This window comes from Microtus pennsylvanicus, chromosome 8 (assembly GCF_037038515.1).
Source record: "Microtus pennsylvanicus isolate mMicPen1 chromosome 8, mMicPen1.hap1, whole genome shotgun sequence".
NCBI lineage: Eukaryota > Metazoa > Chordata > Mammalia > Rodentia > Cricetidae > Microtus > Microtus pennsylvanicus.
In genome coordinates, this window is record NC_134586.1 from 77,476,215 (window position 1) to 77,499,017 (window position 22,803).

At 41.3% G+C, this 22,803-nt stretch overlaps 2 protein-coding genes across 2 annotated transcripts in view; both read left to right on the forward strand.

Annotated features, from left to right (window-relative positions):
- The first annotated feature begins 992 nt into the window (after positions 1–992).
- On the forward strand, positions 993–2,795 carry Tacstd2 (tumor associated calcium signal transducer 2). The gene has a single exon (XM_075982051.1). The coding sequence runs from the start codon at positions 1,173–1,175 to the stop codon at positions 2,127–2,129; it is 957 nt and encodes a 318-aa protein (XP_075838166.1). The 5' UTR covers positions 993–1,172; the 3' UTR covers positions 2,130–2,795.
- The window catches only part of Il23r (interleukin 23 receptor), a 146,624-nt gene continuing 126,083 nt past the window's right edge, over positions 2,263–22,803 (forward strand). The window contains exons 1-2 of the mRNA XM_075982152.1: positions 2,263–2,362; positions 3,830–3,935. Of these exons, the coding sequence (XP_075838267.1) occupies positions 2,263–2,362; positions 3,830–3,935 (206 nt within the window). The remainder of the gene's footprint in view (positions 2,363–3,829; positions 3,936–22,803) is intronic.

The following is a 22,803-nucleotide window of genomic DNA, read 5'->3' on the forward strand; positions in this document are numbered from 1 at the left end:
CCTGGCTAGCTTCCATGAGTCAAACAACACCCTTGTACAGTATACTACTGACACACATTAAATGCTGATATATAAAACGTGTTTTGAAGGTGGATCTGAGAATAATTATAGTTTGTTAATTATTGTTAATTTTACCACAGCTTGGAATGGTGGACTTTCTCTAGATTCTACAACAGATTGCTGCCCCTCCATCCCATTAAAGAGGCACAGTTTCTCCCAGGCTCCATTCTCTCATTATACTTAGTGGTTCAGCCACCTCCATTGGTTACCAAGAAATAAAATCAAATTTACAGAATCTCTCCTAGTGGCCTTACTGAATCTAAAAAAAAAAAAAAAGTTTCTTTTCACTTATCTTTAAGAAGTATAGGCACACAAGAACTTTTAATACTTGGCACATCAACCAGGACAGCTGGATTCTGCAGGTGATGTGGTAATAGAATTGTTTCACTAGCCTGTCTTCATATTCTGCACCACTTTGTTTTCATAAATATTCATTTACAGGACGCAATCCTGGGAAATCAGTGGCTGGGTGACTTCAGGTCCCCTTGCCTCATCTGCATCATCTCTCCTAGAATAGGATTTACTGACAGTACTGCTTGTATCCTGTGAGGTTGCGCTAATGTTGGTGACCAGAGAAAGAATGAAGGAACTGCCTAAATGTGTTATGAGGTGTCCTGGAGCAAGAAGAGAGGAAAGCAAAGAGACTGAAGATAGGAGTTGGGAAAGAAAAAGAGGAAGTATGAGATTATGGGACCTGGAATGAGATGGGCAATGGGCGTGGAGTTCAGCAGCTGGGCCTTTAGAGGAACTCAGGAGGCTGCACTAAGAAAGATGGGACCCCCTGGTTTGGAGCCATAAAGAGGGCAGCGTCTCCAGGGTGGGGACAGGTAAGTACTGGTTTCCTCTGTGGACTTTTGGTCAGCAGATGGCAGAAGCAGCCTCCCCTGCCTGATTCTATCTCAGGAGGCTTCCTTCGTGGGACCTGGGAATGGGGAGCGCCTCTCAGATTCCACTGGATGAGTCACTGGCTAACCAGTCCTGCAGGTCCCTGAGGATATAAGAGCAGGAGGGAGCGGCCTGGCAGCAGTCGCCGACAACGTCCTACCCAGTCTGATCCTTCAGAATCCCGGCTCCTGGTCAGTAGCTGTAAGTACGCTCTCCTCCACCCCACCATGGCTAGGGGCTCGGAGTTAGCACCTCTGATACTACTGCTGCTGCTGGCGGTGGTGACCCGCTTTTGCGTGGCACAGACCGACTGTAAGTGTCCCACCAACAAGATGACCGTCTGCAGCTCTGAGAGCCCAGGTGGCGCCTGCCAATGCCGGGCAATTGGCTCACAGGTGTTGGTCAACTGTTCCACACTGACTTCCAAGTGCCTGCTGCTCAAAGCCCGCATGAGCGCCCAGAAGAGCGGCCGCACCCTGGTGAAGCCTAGCGAGCATGCGATTGTCGACAACGATGGCCTCTACGACCCAGAGTGTGACGATAAAGGTCACTTCAAGGCACGCCAGTGCAACCAGACCTCGGTGTGCTGGTGTGTAAACTCAGTGGGTGTGCGCCGCACGGACAAGGGCGACCTGAGCCTGCGCTGCGACGAACTGGTGCGCACCCACCACATCCTCATTGAATTAAGCCACCGACCGACCGACAGAGCCTTCAACCACTCTGACTTGGACTCTGAGCTGCGGCGGCTCTTCAAGGAGCGCTACCAGCTGCGCCCCAACTTTCTGTCGGCAGTGCACTACGAGGAGCCCACCATCCAGATAGAGCTGCGGCAGAACGCATCGCAGAAGAGTCTGGGAGACGTGGACATCGCTGACGCCGCCTACTACTTCGAGAGGGACATCAAAGGCGAGTCGCTTTTCACTGGTCTCCGCGGCCTGGATGTGCAGGTGCGTGGGGAGCCCCTGCATGTGGAGCGGACCCTCATCTACTACTTGGACGAGAAGCCCCCCCAGTTCTCCATGAAGCGCCTCACCGCTGGTCTCATCGCTGTCATTGTTGTGGTTGTGGTGGCACTAGTGGCTGGCGTGGTCGTCTTGGTGATCACCAACCGGAGGAAGTCAGGAAAGTACAGAAAGGTGGAGCTAAAGGAGCTGGGGGAGATGAGACGCGAACCTAGCTTGTAGATGTCCAGCAGGTACTGGACTTCCGCATCACCCCAGACAGAATGGGATGGCCTGTTGGTTGATTCTTGGCCAGGAGGTAATTTTCCTCTCCGTTCTGACCTCTTCCTTCTCTGTTCACAAACAAATTCGCTAGATGCTGAGTTCAGTTCACCTCCTCGCCTTTGGTCTTGAAAGAAGCATTTCTGAAATTCCTTGTTTGGTCAATAGAAACCTGACCAGGAACTTAAGCGAAGGTGGGCTAGGTGACTTAGTTAAGAAGCAAGTGCCAGACAGCCCGGAAGTGTTTCCCAGAGACTTGAATCCACATAAAGACTTAAATCAGTTGAAATGGGAAAGCAGAGCTTTTTTTGTTGTGGGTTGGTATCCGTCTACTCCTCATCTTCCCGGAAAGAAGAGAAGTTCACTAATAGAGCCTGTGCAGTGCTCTTCATCCGCCGTCGTTTGTACGGGAGGAAAAGGCGTTTCCAATATCTGAATACATTTTAGATATCTCTGTTGAACTGTATCTATTCTTCTGCCTGTTCTTGATGGAGCTGATACTAGTAACCTTCTCTTTTGTAAAATGTTTGTACAGATGAGTCTTTGATAATGCTGCTGTTTTTTAAGCAACAACTCAAGTTTAATAAAATATGGAAAAGGAATAAACCTGAAGATGGACTGTGTGAAAATTCCCTCCAGAATTATATCATTTTGTTGTTTTCCTTTGTCTAATGCTTGGGTTTTATATTTTAAATTCTAACATTGACTGTTGAAACTCTGGTGTTTCCTGCGGACTGGGGTGGTATACTTGCCTACCATCTGACAGGCCCTGAGTTCTGTCTTCAGCAGGCGGGGGGGGGGGGGGGGGGGGATTGAAACTTTGGAATTGCAGTTGCCTTGAAGGTGGTTGCTAAAACTAGCAGCCTTCAAACCGGCAGAGGTGTGAGATGGGAGCAGCCTCTAGCTGCTTATTAACAGACAAACCTTCCTTATATAGTTCTTAAGCCACGTGGAGGAGCTAAGACCACTCCCAAGAATCCTAGGAAATAAATGACTAGGTAGGTGGCTTCATGCGACTCATCTTCTGAAAAATAGGGCTAAGAGACTGTTTTTTTCTTGTTAGAACTCTCGCCTGTTGGCGATGGTCAGCTGTATAAATGTTTGCTACTGAGTGTTGTGGAGGGACAGAATCGGGGAGGGGGGTAAGGGGGAAAGATCTGAAGGAAGAAGTTGGGAGAATGGGGTGGGGCAGCGCCTCCAGGTGCTTTCCTGAAATTCCAACCTTTACTATTGGTTCCATGCTAGTTTCCGAAGGTGGGAGGTGTGGTTGCCTAGCAAAGGGAAGCCGCGCGGGGGTAGAGCCTGGGCGGGCAGGCGAGTATCGGTTTCCTCTCCTGGCTTTCGTTTGCCCAGAGGCGTGTGCAGTGTGATGCTATCGCGGCAGGGCTGGCTGGGTACTCCGTGGAGAGGGAGGGCCACCCAAATTCCTTTAGGTGAGCCGCTGGAACCAGCCGATCCGGTCTGGCGGAGAATAAGGGCAAGAGAGAGAGGGAGCGGTCCAATCCGCAGAGTTCTGCAGTGTCCCAACACCCACTCCTAGCCTGTCAAAGCCCACGTCAGGTCCACCCCTTCGCGGCCGGGCTTAGTACAGTACTGCGAGTACTAAAAGTGATGCTCCGCTTCGCACTGGCACAGGACAACGACCCTGATCTGCTAACTAGATGGTGACCCAGGGGTTGCTGCCACTGTCGAGTTCGGCTTGGGTTTGGTGACCCACTGCTCCACGCTGACCTCCACGTGCCGCCCGCAGCTCAAGTGCGTGAGCTGGTGAGGCTCCTTCGTTTCACAAGCGTATTTTCTCGTAAGAGTCCTACTCTGAAATAAGAGGTACTAATCTCATTTAGCTATTGGGCAAATACACTAATCTTGGTGTTTAGACTGTTAAGGAACTTCCCCAAACCCATATTTATGAGCACTTGCACCATTTTTCCATTGCTGTACAAGTCAGTCACCGATTCCATCAGTTTACCGCTTTCTTTTCGCTCACTGCTACTCACGAGAAGCCAAGAGTGTCGCTCTGGGACAGCAAGTCAATGCAATAGCCGGGAAGCTGATATTCCACAAATATTTAGATGCAAGGCTTTCTCCCCCACAGAAACCTATCTCCTTCCACCCCTCCTCTGCTGACCAAAACTGAGCCTCAGTTTAAAGTACCTTGCTGGTGGCTAAGGGGTAGCAGCTGAAGCTGTGGGTGTTTGGCGTTGGTGGTTTAGGTTGCTTCTGGGGAGGAATGACTGTCAAGCTTAAAACTTCCTCTGCTGTTCCAGTGAAACCACTTAAAGGAAGGGAGGGGGTACAGGCAGGTTCCCAGCAGTGGCTTGGAGGTGGAAGTGCCTAGTTACTCCCTAGTGAGAGAGACTCTGAAGTCCTCATTCCCAAGTGGCTGCCTTCCTCTTACAGATTCACCCTAGGGTCCTAGCTGAAAAGCCTTGCGGGAAGGCGAAGCATCCTTTGACCTAACCTTCCACTACAAGGGTGAAATGAACAAGAGATTTCCCAAAACTAAATTTTTGTGGCCCAGTTGGAGCTTACAGGTTTCATTAAATTAACTTACCTTCAAAAATCAAATGAACAGATGAGAATGTGGATGTGGGCAATAGAAAAAGGAGCTCTCTGAGAAAGCCTTCCTCTATCAGAATGAGGTACTCACTGAAACATCAGTTTCTTCTCTTAGCCCTGAGTAGATGCTTTGCACTTTACAGCGCTCCGAGTTGGCTACCCTCTCACAGGCGTGATCTTTGAGATACTGACTTACTGGAGCATCCAAATTCAAATCCTGTTTGGGTGAGAAAGTCACTAGCTCCCGTCTATGTGTGAATATGACATGAGGTATTTGTTGAGCTCAGCTTGTTTACACTACTCTCTTTTCTAGATCAAATGACACAAGAAAGCTAAGGTGCACATCTTCCATGAGTCAAAGTCTGCTTTGACTTCCTGGCCCATGCGACTGCCCTGAGCACCTGATGTGTAGGGTACCTTTCCTCTTCATTTCTTTCAAGCTGGTTATATTTCTGTTTTCAGCTCAACCTATCTGATGAGGACAGAGCTCCTGAAGCAATGACCTTCAGGACTTTGCCCTTCTTCCTCCAGGATTGCCCCTCACTCCAAAATTTCCCTTTCACTGGCTGGTTTGAGTTCAGGCTGGTGCTGGGCCTGAGAAGAATGTGAAAAGCAGGTGGGGCTCTCATCAGGTCTCAACTCGTCCTCTGAGCCGCCAGCAGTCCTGGTTGATTTCCTTGTGAGTCACCAGGGTTTTCTCCACTATTTCCATTCCCTTAAGAAGAACAATAGCGAGCATTATTTACCCCTCTTGCATATTTTTGTTTACTGTTTCCAGGTAGAACATTAGAGACAGGAGAAGTGACAATTTAGTTGAATATTTTATTATATAGATGAAGGGATAAAACAGAGAAAAGACTTCCCTAAGCCAGGAAGCAGGTGGCAGTTATACTTGAGTTCCTAAACTCCTCGGGGTCCCATCTAGTGTTCATTCTGCCTGCCTGCCTGGTTACTCTCGTTTGTTTTTTGATTATTTACACACTTTTTTTAAGACAGGGTCTCACTCTGTACTCTTGGCTGGCTTAGAACTCATTCTATAAATCAAGATGGCCTCAAACTCTGCCTCTGCTTCCTGAATGCTGAGATTAAACATGTATGTCACCCTGCCTGGTAATTATTTATTTCTGTTTTTAAGATATGCTTATTCTATAGCTTTTGGATATTATTTAAATGGGAGCAATAATTTGGTTAAATGGTTGTAAGATGGTAGGCTTTGAAGTCACAGCTGCTATTTTCCTTTTTGAAAATGGGTATAGTTTTATTTAACAATGTTCTCGGTCTTAATAGTTAAGACCAGGCTTGGCTGTTGAAGAGATTATATCACTCCTGTTTGGTCTACAGGAAGTTAACCTAAGAGCCTGGAGGAAAAATTACTGGTTGTGAATGAGTTCATAGATCATCCACCCACTTGTACATGGAAACATCTTCTTTTCTAGATATCTGTGATAGGGAAACTAGGGGGCCATCTGTTCACAGAGACAGTCATGGCTCCTCTGGCTTGTACAAAACATCCATGTTCAGCTGGATAAGCAGAGACATATCTTCAACCATGATATGAGAAACAAATTTCTTTCTTTCTTTCTCTCTCTCTTTCTTCCTTCCTTTCTTCTCTCTCTCCCTCCCTCCTTCCCTCCCTCCCTCCTTCCTTCCTTCCTTCCTTCCTTCCTTCCTTCTTTCCTTCCTTCCTTTTCAAAACAGTTTCTTTGTGTAACAGTTCTGACTGTCCCAGAACTCTCTTTGTAGACCAGGCTAGCCTCAAACTCACAGAGACCTCCCTACCTATGCTTTCTGAATGCTGGGATTACAGGCATGTGCCACCACCACCCATTTCAAATGTGTTTCTTTTTAAACTTCAGGTTTACACACTTGTGGAAGCTCCGTCTTGTAGAAATGAAAATTCATCTGAGAAAACCCAAATTGAGAATGCCACTGAAGGGGCTCCCATCACAGGGAGTAGAGGTCTAGTATCTGATTTCTGAGGACACAGGATGAAAGAGTTTGGCACTGGGTGGCTAGGTGATAAAGCGTTCAGAGCACAGGGGATCTCCCATGGCAAGACAGGCTTCTCAAAGCCACCAGGCCAGATAGATTTTTGTCCTATGTCCCCACAAACTCTCTCTCCCCATCACAACCATTTCTTTTTAATTTAATACCCAATGTCAGTTTTAAAGGACGTCTAAGTCCTGCCTTATCTCTTTTTTCCTCTTCCTATCTTTCCTTTTTCTTTTTCATCTCTCATAAAAACCAGAAACAATCCTGGTTTGAGGGGTCTCCTTGAACTCCTGAGAAATGGAACTGTTCTACATTATCTACAACATATTTTTACCTCTTTCAAATTGCCTTCTGGTCAGACTCCCTTATCTCACCCTCCTTTCCTTGCTCTTAAAGCAACCCCTACTATTTACAATTTTCCCCCATGCTTTCTATCAAACCAATACTATTCATTAGTCTTTCTTACTGTGGGATTTTTTCCCTTCATTTTGCTTTCCATGAATATCCATAGTATCTGATGAAATAATCACACAGTACTGTCAGTGTCTCTTTAAACTCCAAAACAAAGCAATTGGTGCCTTTAGAATAATGGTTTTGTAGCTGATATAAAATAAATAACTCTATTTTCATGAAAGGTCTACCCCAGATAGTAATTAATGCAGCAAAATGCAAATAGGATTCTACTTTCATGAACGGAATGGGATTAGAGCCTAGTGCCTTAAAAAGTGTCTTATAGAGGAAATGACTCTTCAACACTTCCTCAAACTAATTTCTCCAGAACATTGAAGATACTCACACTGAAAGAGGAAAAGTGACTTAAATAAAAACTTCCCAGATGCACAAGTACCAATGCAAACACAAAAGTAACATGAACAGAAAGACAGTTTGTCTCCTCCAAAAAAATACTAATCCCACAGTACTGACCCCAATGAGAATGATTTCAATAAAATTCCAGACAAATAACTCAAAAGAATGATTATAGACATATCTAAAGAAATCAGAGAGGTTGTGAATAAACTCCTGAATGAATTCTAAGAAAACACAAAGAGCTAAATGAAATAAGGTTATAAAAATAGAATTTAGTCAAGAGATAGAAATGCTGGGGGGGCTAAAGAGATGGTCCAACAATGAAGAGGTGCTCTAAGTTCTGCTCCCAGCACTCACTTTAGGCACCTCCATGGGCACCAGCATTCCTGTGCACATACCTACATAGAGACACATAGATATACACATAATTTAAAATAAAATAATTTTTAAAACATAGAATAAATATGAATAAAAAACTGAAATAGTAAAATGAAAGTTTCAATAAGTTAAATAACAAGCTCAGATGAGTACCTCACCCTTAGAATTGCCATAGGGAGAACAGAATATAGGGACAGAAGACAAGGTAGAAGAATTGGAGTATTCTGTCAAGAACAAAGATACGTTATTTAAAACATACAGATGGAATATGGAAGATCTATGGGATGCTAAGAAAATAGTTACAAGCTAAAAGCATAGAAAATATTTTCAATATTACAAGAATCTGCAAATCTAAAGAAGGAAATGTTTACCAAGGAACAATAGGTATATAGACTATCAAACAGATAAGATCAGAGAAGAAACTCTATACACCATATTGGAATCAAAACAGAACAACTAATGTATCAAAAGGTGCAAGAGATAAAAATGAAGTTACATGTACAGGCAGTCCCATTAGAGTAACAGCTGATTTCTCAGCAGGCACTTTTAAAAAGAGAAGGCTTTAGAATGTTATATTTCAGCCTTAGGTACATCATTGGCTCCAAGACAGACTACTATACCCAACAAAATTCTCTATCATCATGGAAAGGAAAATCAAGCTTTTTTTATAATTAAGATGACTTAAGGGGGCTGGAGAGATGGCTCAGCGGTTAAGAGCATTGCCTGCTCTTCCAAAGGTCCTGAGTTCAATTCCCAGCAACCACATGGTGGCTCACAACCATCTGTAATGAGGTCTGGTGCCCTCTTCTGGCCTGCAGGCATACATGTAGAAAGAATATTGTATACATAATAAATAAATAAATATTTTTTTTAAAAAAAGATGACTTAAGGAACTTATGTCCATTGACCTGTACAGAGAATACTGCAATAAATTCTTCAGACTGAAGAGAACAACAAACCCATGCAAGAAGCTACACAGAAAACTAGTTACACAAATAAGGATTAGGAAAAAACAAATATTACATCAATAAACTGAGAGTAATTAATATATAACTTTCAATAATAACACTGAATATTAATAGCCTCAATTCTCAAACCAAAAGACACTAAATAGGAGATTAGATGAAAAAGAGAGTCCTTGTCTAGAGGACTCTGAAAACTGGAGCAATGCAGGGGTTCCTCACAAAGCTAGAAATAGATCTACCACATGATCCAGTTATACCACTCTTGAGAACATCCCCAATGAACTTTGTATCTTACTACAGAGATAACCTGGACCAGTAAGAGGTTTCTGGGAGGGAGGACCAGGATATGAGAAGTAATAGGAAGACAGGAAAGCTTTGGATCAAAAGTTCTTGTACAAGTTTATAGCTCATACAAAGAAATGTATTAAGAAGTACAGCATCAGCCATGCAGTGGTGGCATAGGCCTTTAATTCCAGCACTCAGGAGGCAGAGACAAGTAGATCTCTGTGAGGTCAAGGCCAGTCTGGTAAGTACTATGTCCTAAATACAGACTGCAGTGGGGGGTGGGGGTGAGGGTGGAAGGAGAAACATGTCAGAGTCAGCAGAAAGCTATTACACAGTAGGACAAAGTCAACAGGAAGCTAATAAAGCAATGTTGTGTAAAAGGAAAACAAGATATATCAAGTATGACAGAGTAAGCATACAGCGGCCTTGCCAGTCTCTACCAGGGGAAAAGAAAAGTTCCAGGAAAAAAAAAAACCCTTAGCTCTTTTGATGCCTCCAGCTTCAGACCTTGCCCAGTCTCCTCCTGACCAACATGCAGAAGCAGCTTTCTCTCTGTCGTTTCATCAAGGCTTCTGCTGAGAAAGTCTTCTATCAGCCTGAATCTCAGCACAGAGATCCTTGTCCTTACTTCACTGTCTCTCCATTCACAACTTCCAGAAACTAAAAAGAGCCTAGATGTTCATCAGCGAATGAATGGACAATAAAAATGTGACATATTTATTTACACAGTAGAGTACTATTTAGGTGTTAAGAAAAGGAAACACAGTTAAGCCCAGTGGTGGTGGTTCATAACTTTAATCCCCCAATTAAAGGTAAAAGAGAGAGGCAGAGGCAGGCAGATCTCTAAGAGTTCAAGGCCAGCCTGGTCTACAAAGTGAGTTCCAGGACAACCACTACTGTTACACAGAAAATCACTCTCTAAAAAAACAAAAAAAAAAGAAAAAGTGGGCCAAGGGGGGTAGAAAATTATAAAATGTGCAAAAATTATAAATAAATGAAACTGGAAATAACCATCCTGAGTGAGGTAACACAGACTCAAAGAAACAAAGATAGCATTTTCTCGCATATGTGGACATTAACTTTGAAGCTTTGGATATAGGTGTTTGGTTTAAAATACCCATAGAAGTTAAGAAACTAATAAAGGAACCTGTCAAGCAAGGAGAGATAGAACATAATGTTATAAATGGAAGAAATAGAAATAAGAAGGATTAAAGGGGTGGAGGTGGAAAGGCAAGGTAGAGGAGGGAATGAGGGAGACTAACAATAAAAGCCTTTCTGAGGAAACCTACCGGAATAGATACATACATAAAAATATATACATATATAAAAAGAGGTTAAATGGAACTACCCTATAATGGGAGACAAACAAAATTCCAACTTGATACCATACACTACCAAAAGTTCCCAGTACCAGCAATAGAAATCTTAGAATTTCTGGCCAATGGGATCCCATAACTCCCACAAACAATACATGATATTCCCATTGCTCTTGGTTACCCTCCAGCACATGACAGCAATTGAAGACACCGTATACTTGAGTCACAAACATGAAGAAATCAAATAGCCACTGATCTGGAAGTTCCACCCCTACTGGATAACATTAATAGTGCTAGAGGATGGTTTGCACAATATGGGAGGAGAAAAGTAATCACCAGTCTCTCCCAGCTATGAACCCTGCATATTGTAATAATGACCTGTCTGTCAAGATGTGCCCATTAGTGCAATAATAGCGCGAATGTTATGGCAGTGATCATCCACTTTCTGACCGGATCTAAGGATCACTCCATGAGGTGGGACAAATATTTTGCACTATTAATGTGGCCAACATCCAAAGGCCCTAAGAAAGTTTCTACTACTATTATTCTGCTAAATGGACATAGCATTTAAACTTATGACTTACTGATTTACCCAAAGATCAGTATATCACTCAATCCTGTATGGTCTATTCAAACACACTGTGAACCCCAAGTTTGCATTTGCATTAGTTAAATAAAGTCAACCTTGGGTCAAGAGGCCCAGTTAGCAGTTAGTTGACAGAATGCAATCATAGAGAATCAGAGAGTGTCTGTAAGATGATAGAGACACACAGGAAGTAAGTGGGAGGGACTTGGTGTAGAGTGGGTGCCATGGTAAAAATAAAATGGTGCTGTTTCCTGAGTGGCCCATGGGCCATGAGGGCCAGCGAGTCCTAGGCAGGAGGCTGCATGGTCAGTGAGAGACCCAGTCAGAGCAACCAGTCCTACAAGGAGCAGCAGCCACAGTGGGTGAGAGATAGACCAATAGGCACACCATGCAGAGTGAGGTGGGATATTTATTTAGTGGGTTATGAAAGGAAAAGGGAGAGAGTGGGAGAAGGGGGATGAGGAAAGAAATGGGGGGGAGCCATGGCAACAGCAGCTAACTCTTTGGGAGAAAGACAGAAAGGGAGAATGGACTGGCAGTTTTGCTTCAGCAGATGGGGGAGGGAGTAGACAGGGCTTGTCTCTTAAAGGAACAACAGGACAGACCATTACAGTGGGTTCTTTTGTTTTGGTAGAGCAGAAGGATACCCTCTTTCAGAGATGTTAGCAAAGAGAGAAGGTCAACTAGTTGCTACTCAATCTCCCTGAGCTAGCAGGTGTTTACACCAGGCTTTGATTCCCTAATATTATTGGTAAATAAAACAATAGAGATTTAAGTAAATGCTATAGTTGGCAGCAAGACAACCAGTGTCTATGGGAACAGAATTTCTGCTAGGCCACAGCCTGAGCAGCCAAAGAATCAGGCCAATAACTGTAGAGCTGCCTTTGCTGGCTAAAACAGTAGCAGATTAAAGTGCAGTCTCTGTGCTGATGAAAAACAACCCTTGTTAGAGAAGCTTCTTTCAGCAGATAGTGATTTTCACAGAGATCCACCACTGGAATAAGAGAATAACAGACTGTGGGATATTCACCAGTAAACGGGATATCTATGCCACAACTTAAGGCTCAGGGCTAATCATGGGAGAGGGAATGGAAAGACTGTAAGAGCCAAAGGTGGTGGATGACTTCAAGGAAATGGGGTTTTCTGGACACAAGGAGGCATACACACAGGAACTCACAGTTGTTGTGGCAGCATACACAGGATATGAGAAAACTCAAGTCAGAAGTCCCAGCAAGAAGTGTGATGAGGTGACCATGTAATAACCACTCTTAGCTGGGGAGATGATTGACATTTGACAGCTGCTAGCAAAGGCAGAGTTGGTTTCCTTTAATGGTGTAGGCTCTAATATATTGACCATACTCCAGGGTAGGGCCCACACCCAAGAGAATGTAGTCAATGTAAACTGGGCTTGATGGATTTGAAAAGAGAGTATTGAATAGTGAATGAGTTAGAAAGAGAGAGAAAACAAGAAGCTGGATGGGGAGGAAGGCTAAGGTGGATCTGGGAAAAACTGGGGTGATGGTGATCAAAATACACTGTATGAAAATTTCAAAGACTTAATAAAATATTATTTTAAAAATAAAACTAAACAAAACCATGAACCATCTCTTTGCTGACTTTAAGGAATATACCCCATCCCCATCATCAATGTTAATTACTACCCTAAGGGCAGAGAACAAAAAAAGCACTGTATGTAGTGTATATTTATTATAATATATATATAATATGTAATATATATAATATGTAATGGAATCAGATAGCAATCAGGAATTGCTGTTTAAGTGTACTTCAAACAAAAACTACTCCAAAGAGAGACAGAAGGACACCTTATGTTGATTAAAGGCAAAAATCCATCAAGAGGACATTACAATTATAAACATACATTTATCAAATCCAGGTGCACTTGATCTCATTAAAGACAAATACTACTCACTATAAGGTCACAGATTGTGATGATTGGTATTAATTGTCAACTCGGCTGAATCTAGGATTATCTGGTAGATGTGTACATGCCTCGGAGGCATTATTTTGATCATTTTAATTGGAGCGGGAAGACTCACCTACTGTGGGTGGTATTCCCTTGTTGGGATCCTGGGTCACATAAGTGGGGGAATTAAAAAACATGCATGCTTTCACTGCTCTCTTCTAATTGTGACTGTCACGTGAGCAGCTGCTTCAAGTGCATACTGCTCTGAATTCCTTGCAAGATGGACTGTAACTTGAACTGTGAGCTAAACCAAACTATCTCTCTTAAGTTGCTTCTGTTTATAGTATTTTTCACAGTAACAGAAAGATAACTAAAACATAGATTTACAGTGTGTTTACACTAATAGTGGGTGACTTCAATACCTACTCCACTCTTGCCCTTAGACAGGTCATCTGAACAACAGAAAGAGAATCATCTGAGTTCAATGACATCATAGAACAAATGGGCTTAATAGATATCTACAGAGCATTCCATCAAGATGCTACAAAGCACATATTCTTCTCAAAAACACATGGAATTTTCTCAAAATATATCACATATTAGAACTCAAAGTAAGTCTCAAAAAATATAAGAGAATTGAAGTAACTTCTTGCACTGTATTTGGTCACATTGGAATAAACCTAAATATCAACAGCAAGAAAAAGTGTAGAAAACACACAAACTCATAGAGATTAAACAACACAGTATGTAATGATGAATGTGTAACAGAAGAAATCAAAAGGAAAATTTAAAATTCTTAGAAGTGAATGAAAATAAAACTTGTAGAAAATAATAAAAATAACACTAAAAGGAAAGGTCATAGATATAAATTCTTACATCAAAAAATGGCACTCCAATAAATAGCTTAATCATGCACAACCTCACAGCCTTAGAGAAACAAAACAAGCCAAACCTCAAAGGAGTCTATGGAGATAAATATTAAGATCAGGACATGTCATACACCTTATTAAAGAATTATCCAGCACACGGGAGGCAGAAGCAGGTAGATCTCTGAGTTTAAAGGCAACCTGGTTTACAGGGTGAGTTCCAGGACAGTCAGGGCTACACAGAGAAACCCTGTCTTGGGGAAAATAAAAACATCAGGACTTAATTTAATGAAATTGAAAAGAAAAAAATACAAAAAAATCAATGAAATAGTTTGGTTTTTTTAAAACATAAAAAAGATTGGCAAACCCTTATCCAAACAACAACAAAAAAAAATTAAAAGAACCAAATTTTATAATTAGGCATAAAAATTGAGATAACGGGGGAAAGGAGAGTAGGAAAGAGCATATGACCTTGAGGCTGCAGGGGAAATGGGAAGGAGGAACCAACTTAGTTAATGTGTATCTATCACATGTGATGTGAGTTCTTTACCCAAGGACTTGTACACAGAATCAGCTATGAGGGAGGATGGGGGCATAACTATAGATGGGCACGATCTAAGCAGTGCCTGATTTGGGTTCTAACACAATCAAAAATTTTGTAAGTCAATAAAAGGAATATTTTCTTTGTAAAAAAAAAATATAGATTGAAGCTGTGCAGTGGTGGTGCACACCTTTAATCCCAGCACTCAGGAGGCAGAGACAGGTGGATCTCTGTGAGTTTGAGGCCAGCCTGGTCTACAGAGTGAGTTCCAGAACAGCCAAAGCTACACAGAGAAGCCCTGTCTCAAAAAATCAAAAAAAAAAAATGATTGAGCAAATTAGGAAGTGTTTTCTTGTTTGAAGAAGAAATTCAAGCAGCATGTAAGCATGAGAAGGTGCTTGCCTTGCAAGAAACAAAGAAATGTGCATTTAAATGGCAAGAAGGAACAATTTTCCATATAGCGTTTCAAGTACTGTAAATACTTAAGATATTTGAATTTTGCATTTGGAGAAGGTTACATATCAATATGTGAGCAATGGTATTGTAAGATGGGGTTAAGGGAAATTCTCTTTCTTATATTTATTTTTACTTATGCAATTAGGAAGTAATTATTTGCAACCACTTAAAGGAGTTCTCAGCTGGAACTTCTGAATGACTAGCTAAGCTGTGGTTACGTCCTCTGGCTCCCCCTGGAGGACATTTAGCCATTTTGCGTTATCCTGGCTTCGACTTCAGAAACCAGATCTGAGTGGTTACTTAGACAAGAATGGGACTGTGGTGAAGATGTTAATACACTAGCATTTCAAGAGTCAATTATAAAAACAGCACTCAGTGTGCTGGTATGACCATTCTTTTCAAGCAAAAACAGAAAGTTTGAAGTGGAAGACCTGTTCATTGTGAAGAAGGGTTAGGGTGACAAGAAACTAGAAGAATGGATAAAGGTAATGCAAGCTAATTTTTATTGGAATGTAACTTATGAATAAGGATGCAGCCCGTACTGAAAGCACTTAAATTGTCATACCCAGTGCATGTTCCAGAAGTCTGAGGAAACATTTCAATCAAGATACTGCCCATGAACTATGGTCCATCACGTCTGTGACTCTCATCAAACGCATGGCCATTTCACCTGTTTCACAGGCTGTATACCAAGAGCAACAAAGATCTGATTATTACATTGAAAGCACCTGTATGAACCTGTTATAAAACGAGTAACAGTTCATAGTTCTGCAGAGTTTCTATCACCTTTAACTTAGTATTCAGCTTCCCATACCTCGTAAAAGATATGAATGAAAGTCCCTGTGTACCAACACGACTTTCTGTAGGAGAAAATTTAGTTTTATTGCACTGGGTCCCCTGGAAACGGAGGTGTGTCAGAGTACAATATTATTGAAGAAAGTCTCCAAAAACAAGGAACTCTGATTGAGAGAGCAAAAAAAAATTAAATAAACAGATAGATAGCTAGATAGCTAGATAGATAGATAGATAGATGATAGATAGATGATAGATAGATAGATAGATAGATAGATAGATAGATAGATAGATAGATAGATAGATAGAGCATTTCTCAGCCAACTTCAAGAGGAAGTACGATGCCTGTAGGGTTGTGCTCACTTGTAGCACAGAGGCCATGGCTTTATATTCACAATAGATCTGTTGTTGGGTATGTGCTGTCCCAGAAAAGAGATATATGTCTTTATCCTTGGGAAACTTAGCAGGCAGGCAGTTGCTGGGATGAGAACTACTGTAAATGGGGATGCAGCAAGGTGACTCCTCTGAGTCTGAACAAAGTCCTAATGACAGGGAAGATGTCACAGGACAAATGCTTTAGTGGGATTCTTCAAGCAGCTGTCCTTTCATGACTCTTTAGGAAAGTATACTCACAAAAGTTGTACATACATCATTTCAGCCATATCCCACATTGGAACACTTTTTCCAAGGGCTTAGCCAAAGGAAGTTATTTTTCTTGGTCATCTGAATACAGATGGAGTAGTTTTGGAGCCTTGACACTCACACCATCTTCAAGTGTAGCATGCTGTATTAGTTTTCAGTGCTTTGAGACATAGCTGGGAAAACATGAAAAGAAAAAAGGCTTGTTTGCGCCATGATTTCAGTACAAGGCTGGTCAACTCCATCACATGTTGGGGATAAAGGCTGATTACATTTTGGGTTCTGGAAAAACAGAAAGAGACACAAAGTGGAAAAGACCACATAGAGATAGGGTACAGTTTTTCAAACCTGTGTCCCCCAGCAATGTTTTTCTTTTGATCATTCTGGTCTTCCACAGTGCCCATCCCCTCCAAATAGCCTGTAAAATTATTAATTCATCAGTGGATTACTCCATTGATTAAACCAGAACCTTAATGATATAAATGCTTCCCTCAAATTCTACCTCTGAACATTTTGCAGTGGGTACCAAGCCTTCAGCATACTGGCTTTGGGGAAAAACACTGTATATTCAAATCATACAAGTCAATACAAAGATGTTGGTTCCTGAATGGGATCTGATTGCGTGTCTAAGTCTGGGCTGATATAGCAAGCTACTGTAGAATGATGTGCTTAAATGGAGAGTGTTTATTTCTCACAGCCCTGTAAGCTGGAAGCTGAAGATCGGGATGTCATTATGGTCTGATTCTGGTTAATGGTTCCTTTCCTGCTTTATAGACAAATACTGTATATTCACATTGTAGGAGAGATCTCTGGTCTTCTCCTATAAAAGGCCATTGTCATTCAGGAGTCCTCTTTTTCTTTCTTTTTTTTTAACATTGTATAATAAAAATTTTAATTCATTGAATAAAAAAATAGAAGAAATCAGAAGGTGGAAAGAACTCCCATGCTCAAAGCAACCTAGAAATTCAATACAGGCCTCTTTTTCAATTATATAGTTACCTCCTATATTAGTCATCTTTGAATCACTGGAATAAAAATATCTGTAAATGGTGACTAATATTTTTGTTTCCTTGCTGCCCAGACCCGAATAATCACAAAGATACTAGAACAACTACAACACTCTTTGGCTGATGGCTCAGGAATATTTCTAGCTAGCTCTTATATCTTAAATTAACCCATTTCTATTAATCTGTGTATCATTATGAGGGTGTGGCCTACAAGGTGCTGGCATCCTTCTCCTTCAGCAGGTACATGGCTTCTCCTTGACTCCACCTACTCTCTCTCTCTCTCTCTCTCTCTCTCTCTCTCTATATATATATATATATATATATATATATATATATATATATATATTTGGATTTCCTGCTTGGTTGTACTCTGCTAAGCCATTAGCCAAAGCAGCTTTATTCATCAACCAATAAAAGCAACACATATATAGAAGGACATCCCTCATCAAATATCTGACATAGTTAAATTCTAAAAAGAAAACTTTATTTTGGCCCATGGCTTGAAGGTTATAGTCCTAGATGAAGTAGGACCTTTTCTCTTTGCCTCTGTTGATGTTCCAGATAGTCACAACCAAAAAAGTATGGCTAAGCAAAATGTTCATATCATAAACTAGGAGATGGAATAAAAAGAAAGAGAGTATGGCAAGACACTTAAAAGAAATCCCACCCTGCTCATAAATGAGAAATAGATAGTTATTTATTTAGGGGTAAACTCACAAATCAGAATCTTCTGCTTGAATGGAAAACAGAAACTGAATCCAGCAACAAGAACAGAGAGGCCAGAAAAAAGAGGACAGACACTTGCTCTGCATCAGCACATAATAATATAAGAGGCCACGCCCCAGTGGGTGGGTAACCACTAGCTGTAAGACTTCATACAGCACCTCCCCCTTCTTTTTAAATAAGAGAGTTATAAGCCAATACAAAATTATATACAATAAGAATAAATATATTCAATAATTATCCTATCCTAACTAGTTTAAGACTTATATAATAAATAATTTGGCCAAGTCATGAGAGAAAAGTAACAACTATATAGTCTTCAACACCATCGAAGATCCGAGAAGGGAAATAATATCACTTAAGTAAGCAGGAAATGCAATCAAGCAACTTCCAAAATGTACAACAAATGACAGAGACAACTGGCTACCCGGGCAGTCACCCAAAGTCTCATTTGCCATGTTGAAGCAACCAACTTTGGCTAAGGCCTAGAATAACAGACAGACCTTTTTTTTTTTTTTTTTTTTTTTGGTTTTTCGAGACAGGGTTTCTCTGTAGCTTTTGGTTCCTGTCCTGGAACTAGCTCTTGTAGACTAGGCTGGCCTCAAACTCCCAGAGATCCGCCTGCCTCTGCCTCCCGAGTGCTGGGATTAAAGGCGTGCGCCACCACCGCCCGGCCAGACAGACCATTTTCAAAGGCAGGAAATTTTTCAAAACTGTCTTACCCTGTCTTGGCAAGATTTGACAGTCCTGCTTATCCATTTCTGGATACTATTTATCTTGTCAGTGGTTGAATCATGGGTATTTCTTTGCCCAAAGGCCAGTTTTGCCAAGAAGAAATCAAGCTCTAAGTGGAGAGCCTTCAGTGCTCAACATTCTCTCGGGAATAGACTGGTGTTGCCAGGAGCAATCGTGTCTCACTTCAGCAGAAGCCTAAGTTATTTAAATGCCATATTCTACACCTCTTTGAAGTGGTTGAAGATTATCTATCTATGCAGAATACAATCTCTATGTATCTAAAGAACCTGATTAGTCTAACTATAAGTATGACATAGATGACTATTGATCTAGAATCCTTAATACCTAATAACTTAAAGACTAAGTCTTTATATTAGAATATTATACAATAAACAACTGTGCAACAAAGGAGGACAATGACCTCAAAATGTAAACAATGTATAATTATCTTGATCAGAGGTAGAAATGTACATTGCAATATGATAAACATATATGAATATATAAAAATGTTTTAAGCAGAGGTAGAAGCATACATGCATACAATATTCAATGTAATTTAACTTTGAATCAATATACAAGAATCTATAACAATGTAATTGTTTATAAATAATAACTCACAAGTATTCACTCTATTACTCACTATTATTATTAGTTTGAGTAAGCTCATACTAATCTATTATCCCATCCAATTTCCCCCTTTTTTCCTTTTTTTTTTTTGTTTTTTAGCTTTTTCAAGACAGGTTTTCTCTGTAGCTTTGGTGCCTGGCCTGGAACTAGCTCTTATAGACCAGGCTGGCCTTGAACTCACAGAGATCCACCTGCCTCTGCTTCCCGAGTGCTGGGATTAAAGGCGTGTGCCACCACCACCCGGCTTTCCCCCCTTTTTTCAAAGAGATCCTTGATCTTATAAAATTTCCCCCCAACCACAACCCTATACCAATTACAATCAATCCCTAACTGATGTCCCTAACCATGAGGACAAACTTTGTTGAGAGAGAGAACATCGTCTTATAGAATTACTTCCAGCTCTCATGGGGACAATGTTCTTTCTATGGGATCCTGTGAAAGTAAAATGATAGTTAAGTTCCAAGATTAATGTCTGGTATAATAGCAAATAGTCTCTGAGCATTTGGTAGGGTTGGGCACCAACTGTTGCAGGGGGCCACTTGTTCATCCTGGCCACCCAACTAGCTTAGCCCCCAAAATAACCACAGAAACTGTATTAATTAAATCATTGCGTAGCCTATTAGTTCTAGTTTTCTATTGGCTAATTCTTATGTCTTAATTTAATCCATTTCTATTAATCTGTGTATCACCACGTGGCAGTGGCTTACCAGGTAAAATTCCCAATGTCTGTCTCTAGCGGATCCGTGGCGTCTCTTTCATTCTGCTTTCTTCCTCCCAGAATGCCATTTAGTTTTCCCTGCCTACCTAAGTTCTCCCCTATCAACAGGCCCAAAGAAGTTTTTTTATTAACCAATGAAAGCAACATAAAGACAGAAGGACCTCCTACACTCACTCACACACACACACACACACACACAGAGAGAGAGAGAGAGAGAGAGAGAGAGAGAGAGAGAGAGAGAGAGAGAGAGAGAGAGAGAGAAACCTGGCTGGGATCCCTTTAATTCCTTTGTGAATGTAGCCTCATTACTAACGTCCTATTGCCTGAAAGTCCATAGAATATCCAAATTCTGATAATAGGGACTGAGCCTTTGGTGTCTTTAGTCCAGTCAAAAGCATCTGGACACAATCACATGCAGCATTCAAAATATGAATTTAGAAGGCATGTAAACATGTGTAAGAACTGTTCATTTGGCAACATAATAGTGTGTATCCAGAACAGAAAACTTACGCAAACTCTAAAATTATCCAGATTTTTGTGGCTTCTCAGATCTTCTACTGTTGAAAACTATTGTGGGACACTATTCCTGAGAGGATATACACAAATGTATTCACCATGTTCAGGAAACATGACAGACCAAAGCAATGATACCAATGAAGTCTAACTTGAGAAACCAATAAGTTTTATTGGGATTACATAGAGGAATATAGGTTAGGGGTTTACTTACAGTAGCATCACACAAAAGCCCACCCTAGTCAGGGTGACAAACTCGTGAAAGCTGCATGACTTAAAGGCAGCTCAGCTGCTCTGAGAAGCCCCTTAGCAGTCCCTGATGCTAATAAAACATTGAGGAAAGAGGTCTTTGTGCAACTGGCCAGTTTTAGGGACTTTCTGAATCTTTTTAGTTTTTATTTCTAAAGTTCATTTTAGACATATTTATTTACTTTTGTGTATGAGTGCTTTGCCTGCATGTACTTAGACACCACATTCATGCCTGCTAGTCACAGAGATGAAAAAGTGTGTCAGTTGTCCGGGAACTAGAGTTATAGATGATTGTGGGTCACTATGTGGTTAGTGTGAACGTAGTCCCTATGTAAGAGCAACAAATGCTTTTAACCACTAAATCATCTATTCAGACCCAAGAAGTTCCTGAATCTTAAGGGGCCTTCTTTAGAACTTCCTGGGTCTTGAGGAGCTTCAGAAAAAATTGCTACATGAAAGGAGCATGACCAACTCATAATGTCTGTCCCTGTCTTTGACTTTCCCCAAGAAAGAAAAACAAGCTAATTCTTCCCTAGGCTACTACTACTCAATGACAGAGAATTTTGTGAAGGGCAGTGGATGCCCATCTCTGCAAGAAACAGAGTTCCTCTAATAAGCAATTTGGGGTTCAGGGATTCCCTGTCTCCAGCACCTCTCCAGAACTATGGTAAACATTGAGTCTCTTCTTACCTAATCTTCTCTTCATTAAGCAATGTCAGCCCTTCATTATGACCTCGTCTGATTATTGTTATGCCTGCATCCTTCTCAAACTTTTCCATTCAGTGAGTACCCAGTATATCTGACTCTTTCTTGACATAGACATCACAGAAAACCTGAACTTCTAGCTTGGTATCTGGCTCACTCACAGGCTTGTGCTTTCTTGTACAATCTAAGACCACCTGCTGAGGGATGGTCTTATCCACAGTGGGATGGGCCCCCTTATATCAATGAGTAATTAAGACAGTCCTCCACAGAGGTATCTACAAACGACTGTTCTCTAGGCAATTCCTTAAACTGCAACTTTTGTCTATGAGTCTAGGCTGTCAGGTTAATAATTAACACTAATTTGTACAGCCACTTAAGTGCTCAGGAGAAACTAGCAGGCACTTTGTTTATGGCAAAAGTGCAGCCTGGCAGTGGTGGCTAACACCTTTAATCCCAGCACTCGGGAGGCAGAGGCAGGCAGATCTCTGTGAGTTCGAGGCCAGGCTGGTCTACAAGAGCTAGTTCCAGGACAGGAACCAAAAGCTACGGAGAAACCCAGTCTCGAAAATTCAAAAAAAAAAATGCGGACACATGAAGCCTAGGCTGATCTAGCGCTGTGTTGGCCACAGTAAGAAAGCAGAGGTGTGGTTCAGAGCAGCCAAAACCCTGAGAGTGACACATATGCTCCTTCTCAAAGTTTCACTCTTTGGATTGGATTTGGTCCCTTAAGCTGGATGGTCTCTCTTTCTTGCATACATACGCATGCCCTTTTTTTGTAAATGGGAACTAAAACATTTACCACCATTTTTTTTTTGAAACCTGTTCTTGTTATCCTGGGTCCAAGTGATTTCTCCAGGTTCATCTTCCCAAGTATCTGATTTTAACTATTTGTAAGCATGAGCAAAAGCAATACTGAGTTTGGTCTGCACAAACTCAATTTAATATGGCATTTAATACTGCTTACTAGCCTGCAAGTTTGTTCATTTGGCTGAAATTAAAGTTCCTGGATTTAAAGTATTCTAAGAACTGAACTACCTGATTTTCCACTGATCAAAGTGTTAATGGCCAAAGATCCAGAAGGTTGCATGTGATCTACTTTTAGTTTAAGGTCACTTTATTTTAGCCTTAAAATTATGTAGCAATTACTTTGAAAACTGGAGGAAGATTTTAAGTCTAAGGACAGCTGGGACTACACAGCAAGTTCCAGTATATCAAGGCCTATCTCCAAAGAAAACAACAAAACTGAAAT

What these genes read in the sequence shown, in the direction of transcription:
- Tacstd2 (XM_075982051.1), top strand. Translation starts at nt 1,173, where the DNA reads ATGGCTAGGGGCTCGGAGTTAGCACCTCTGATACTACTGCTGCTGCTG.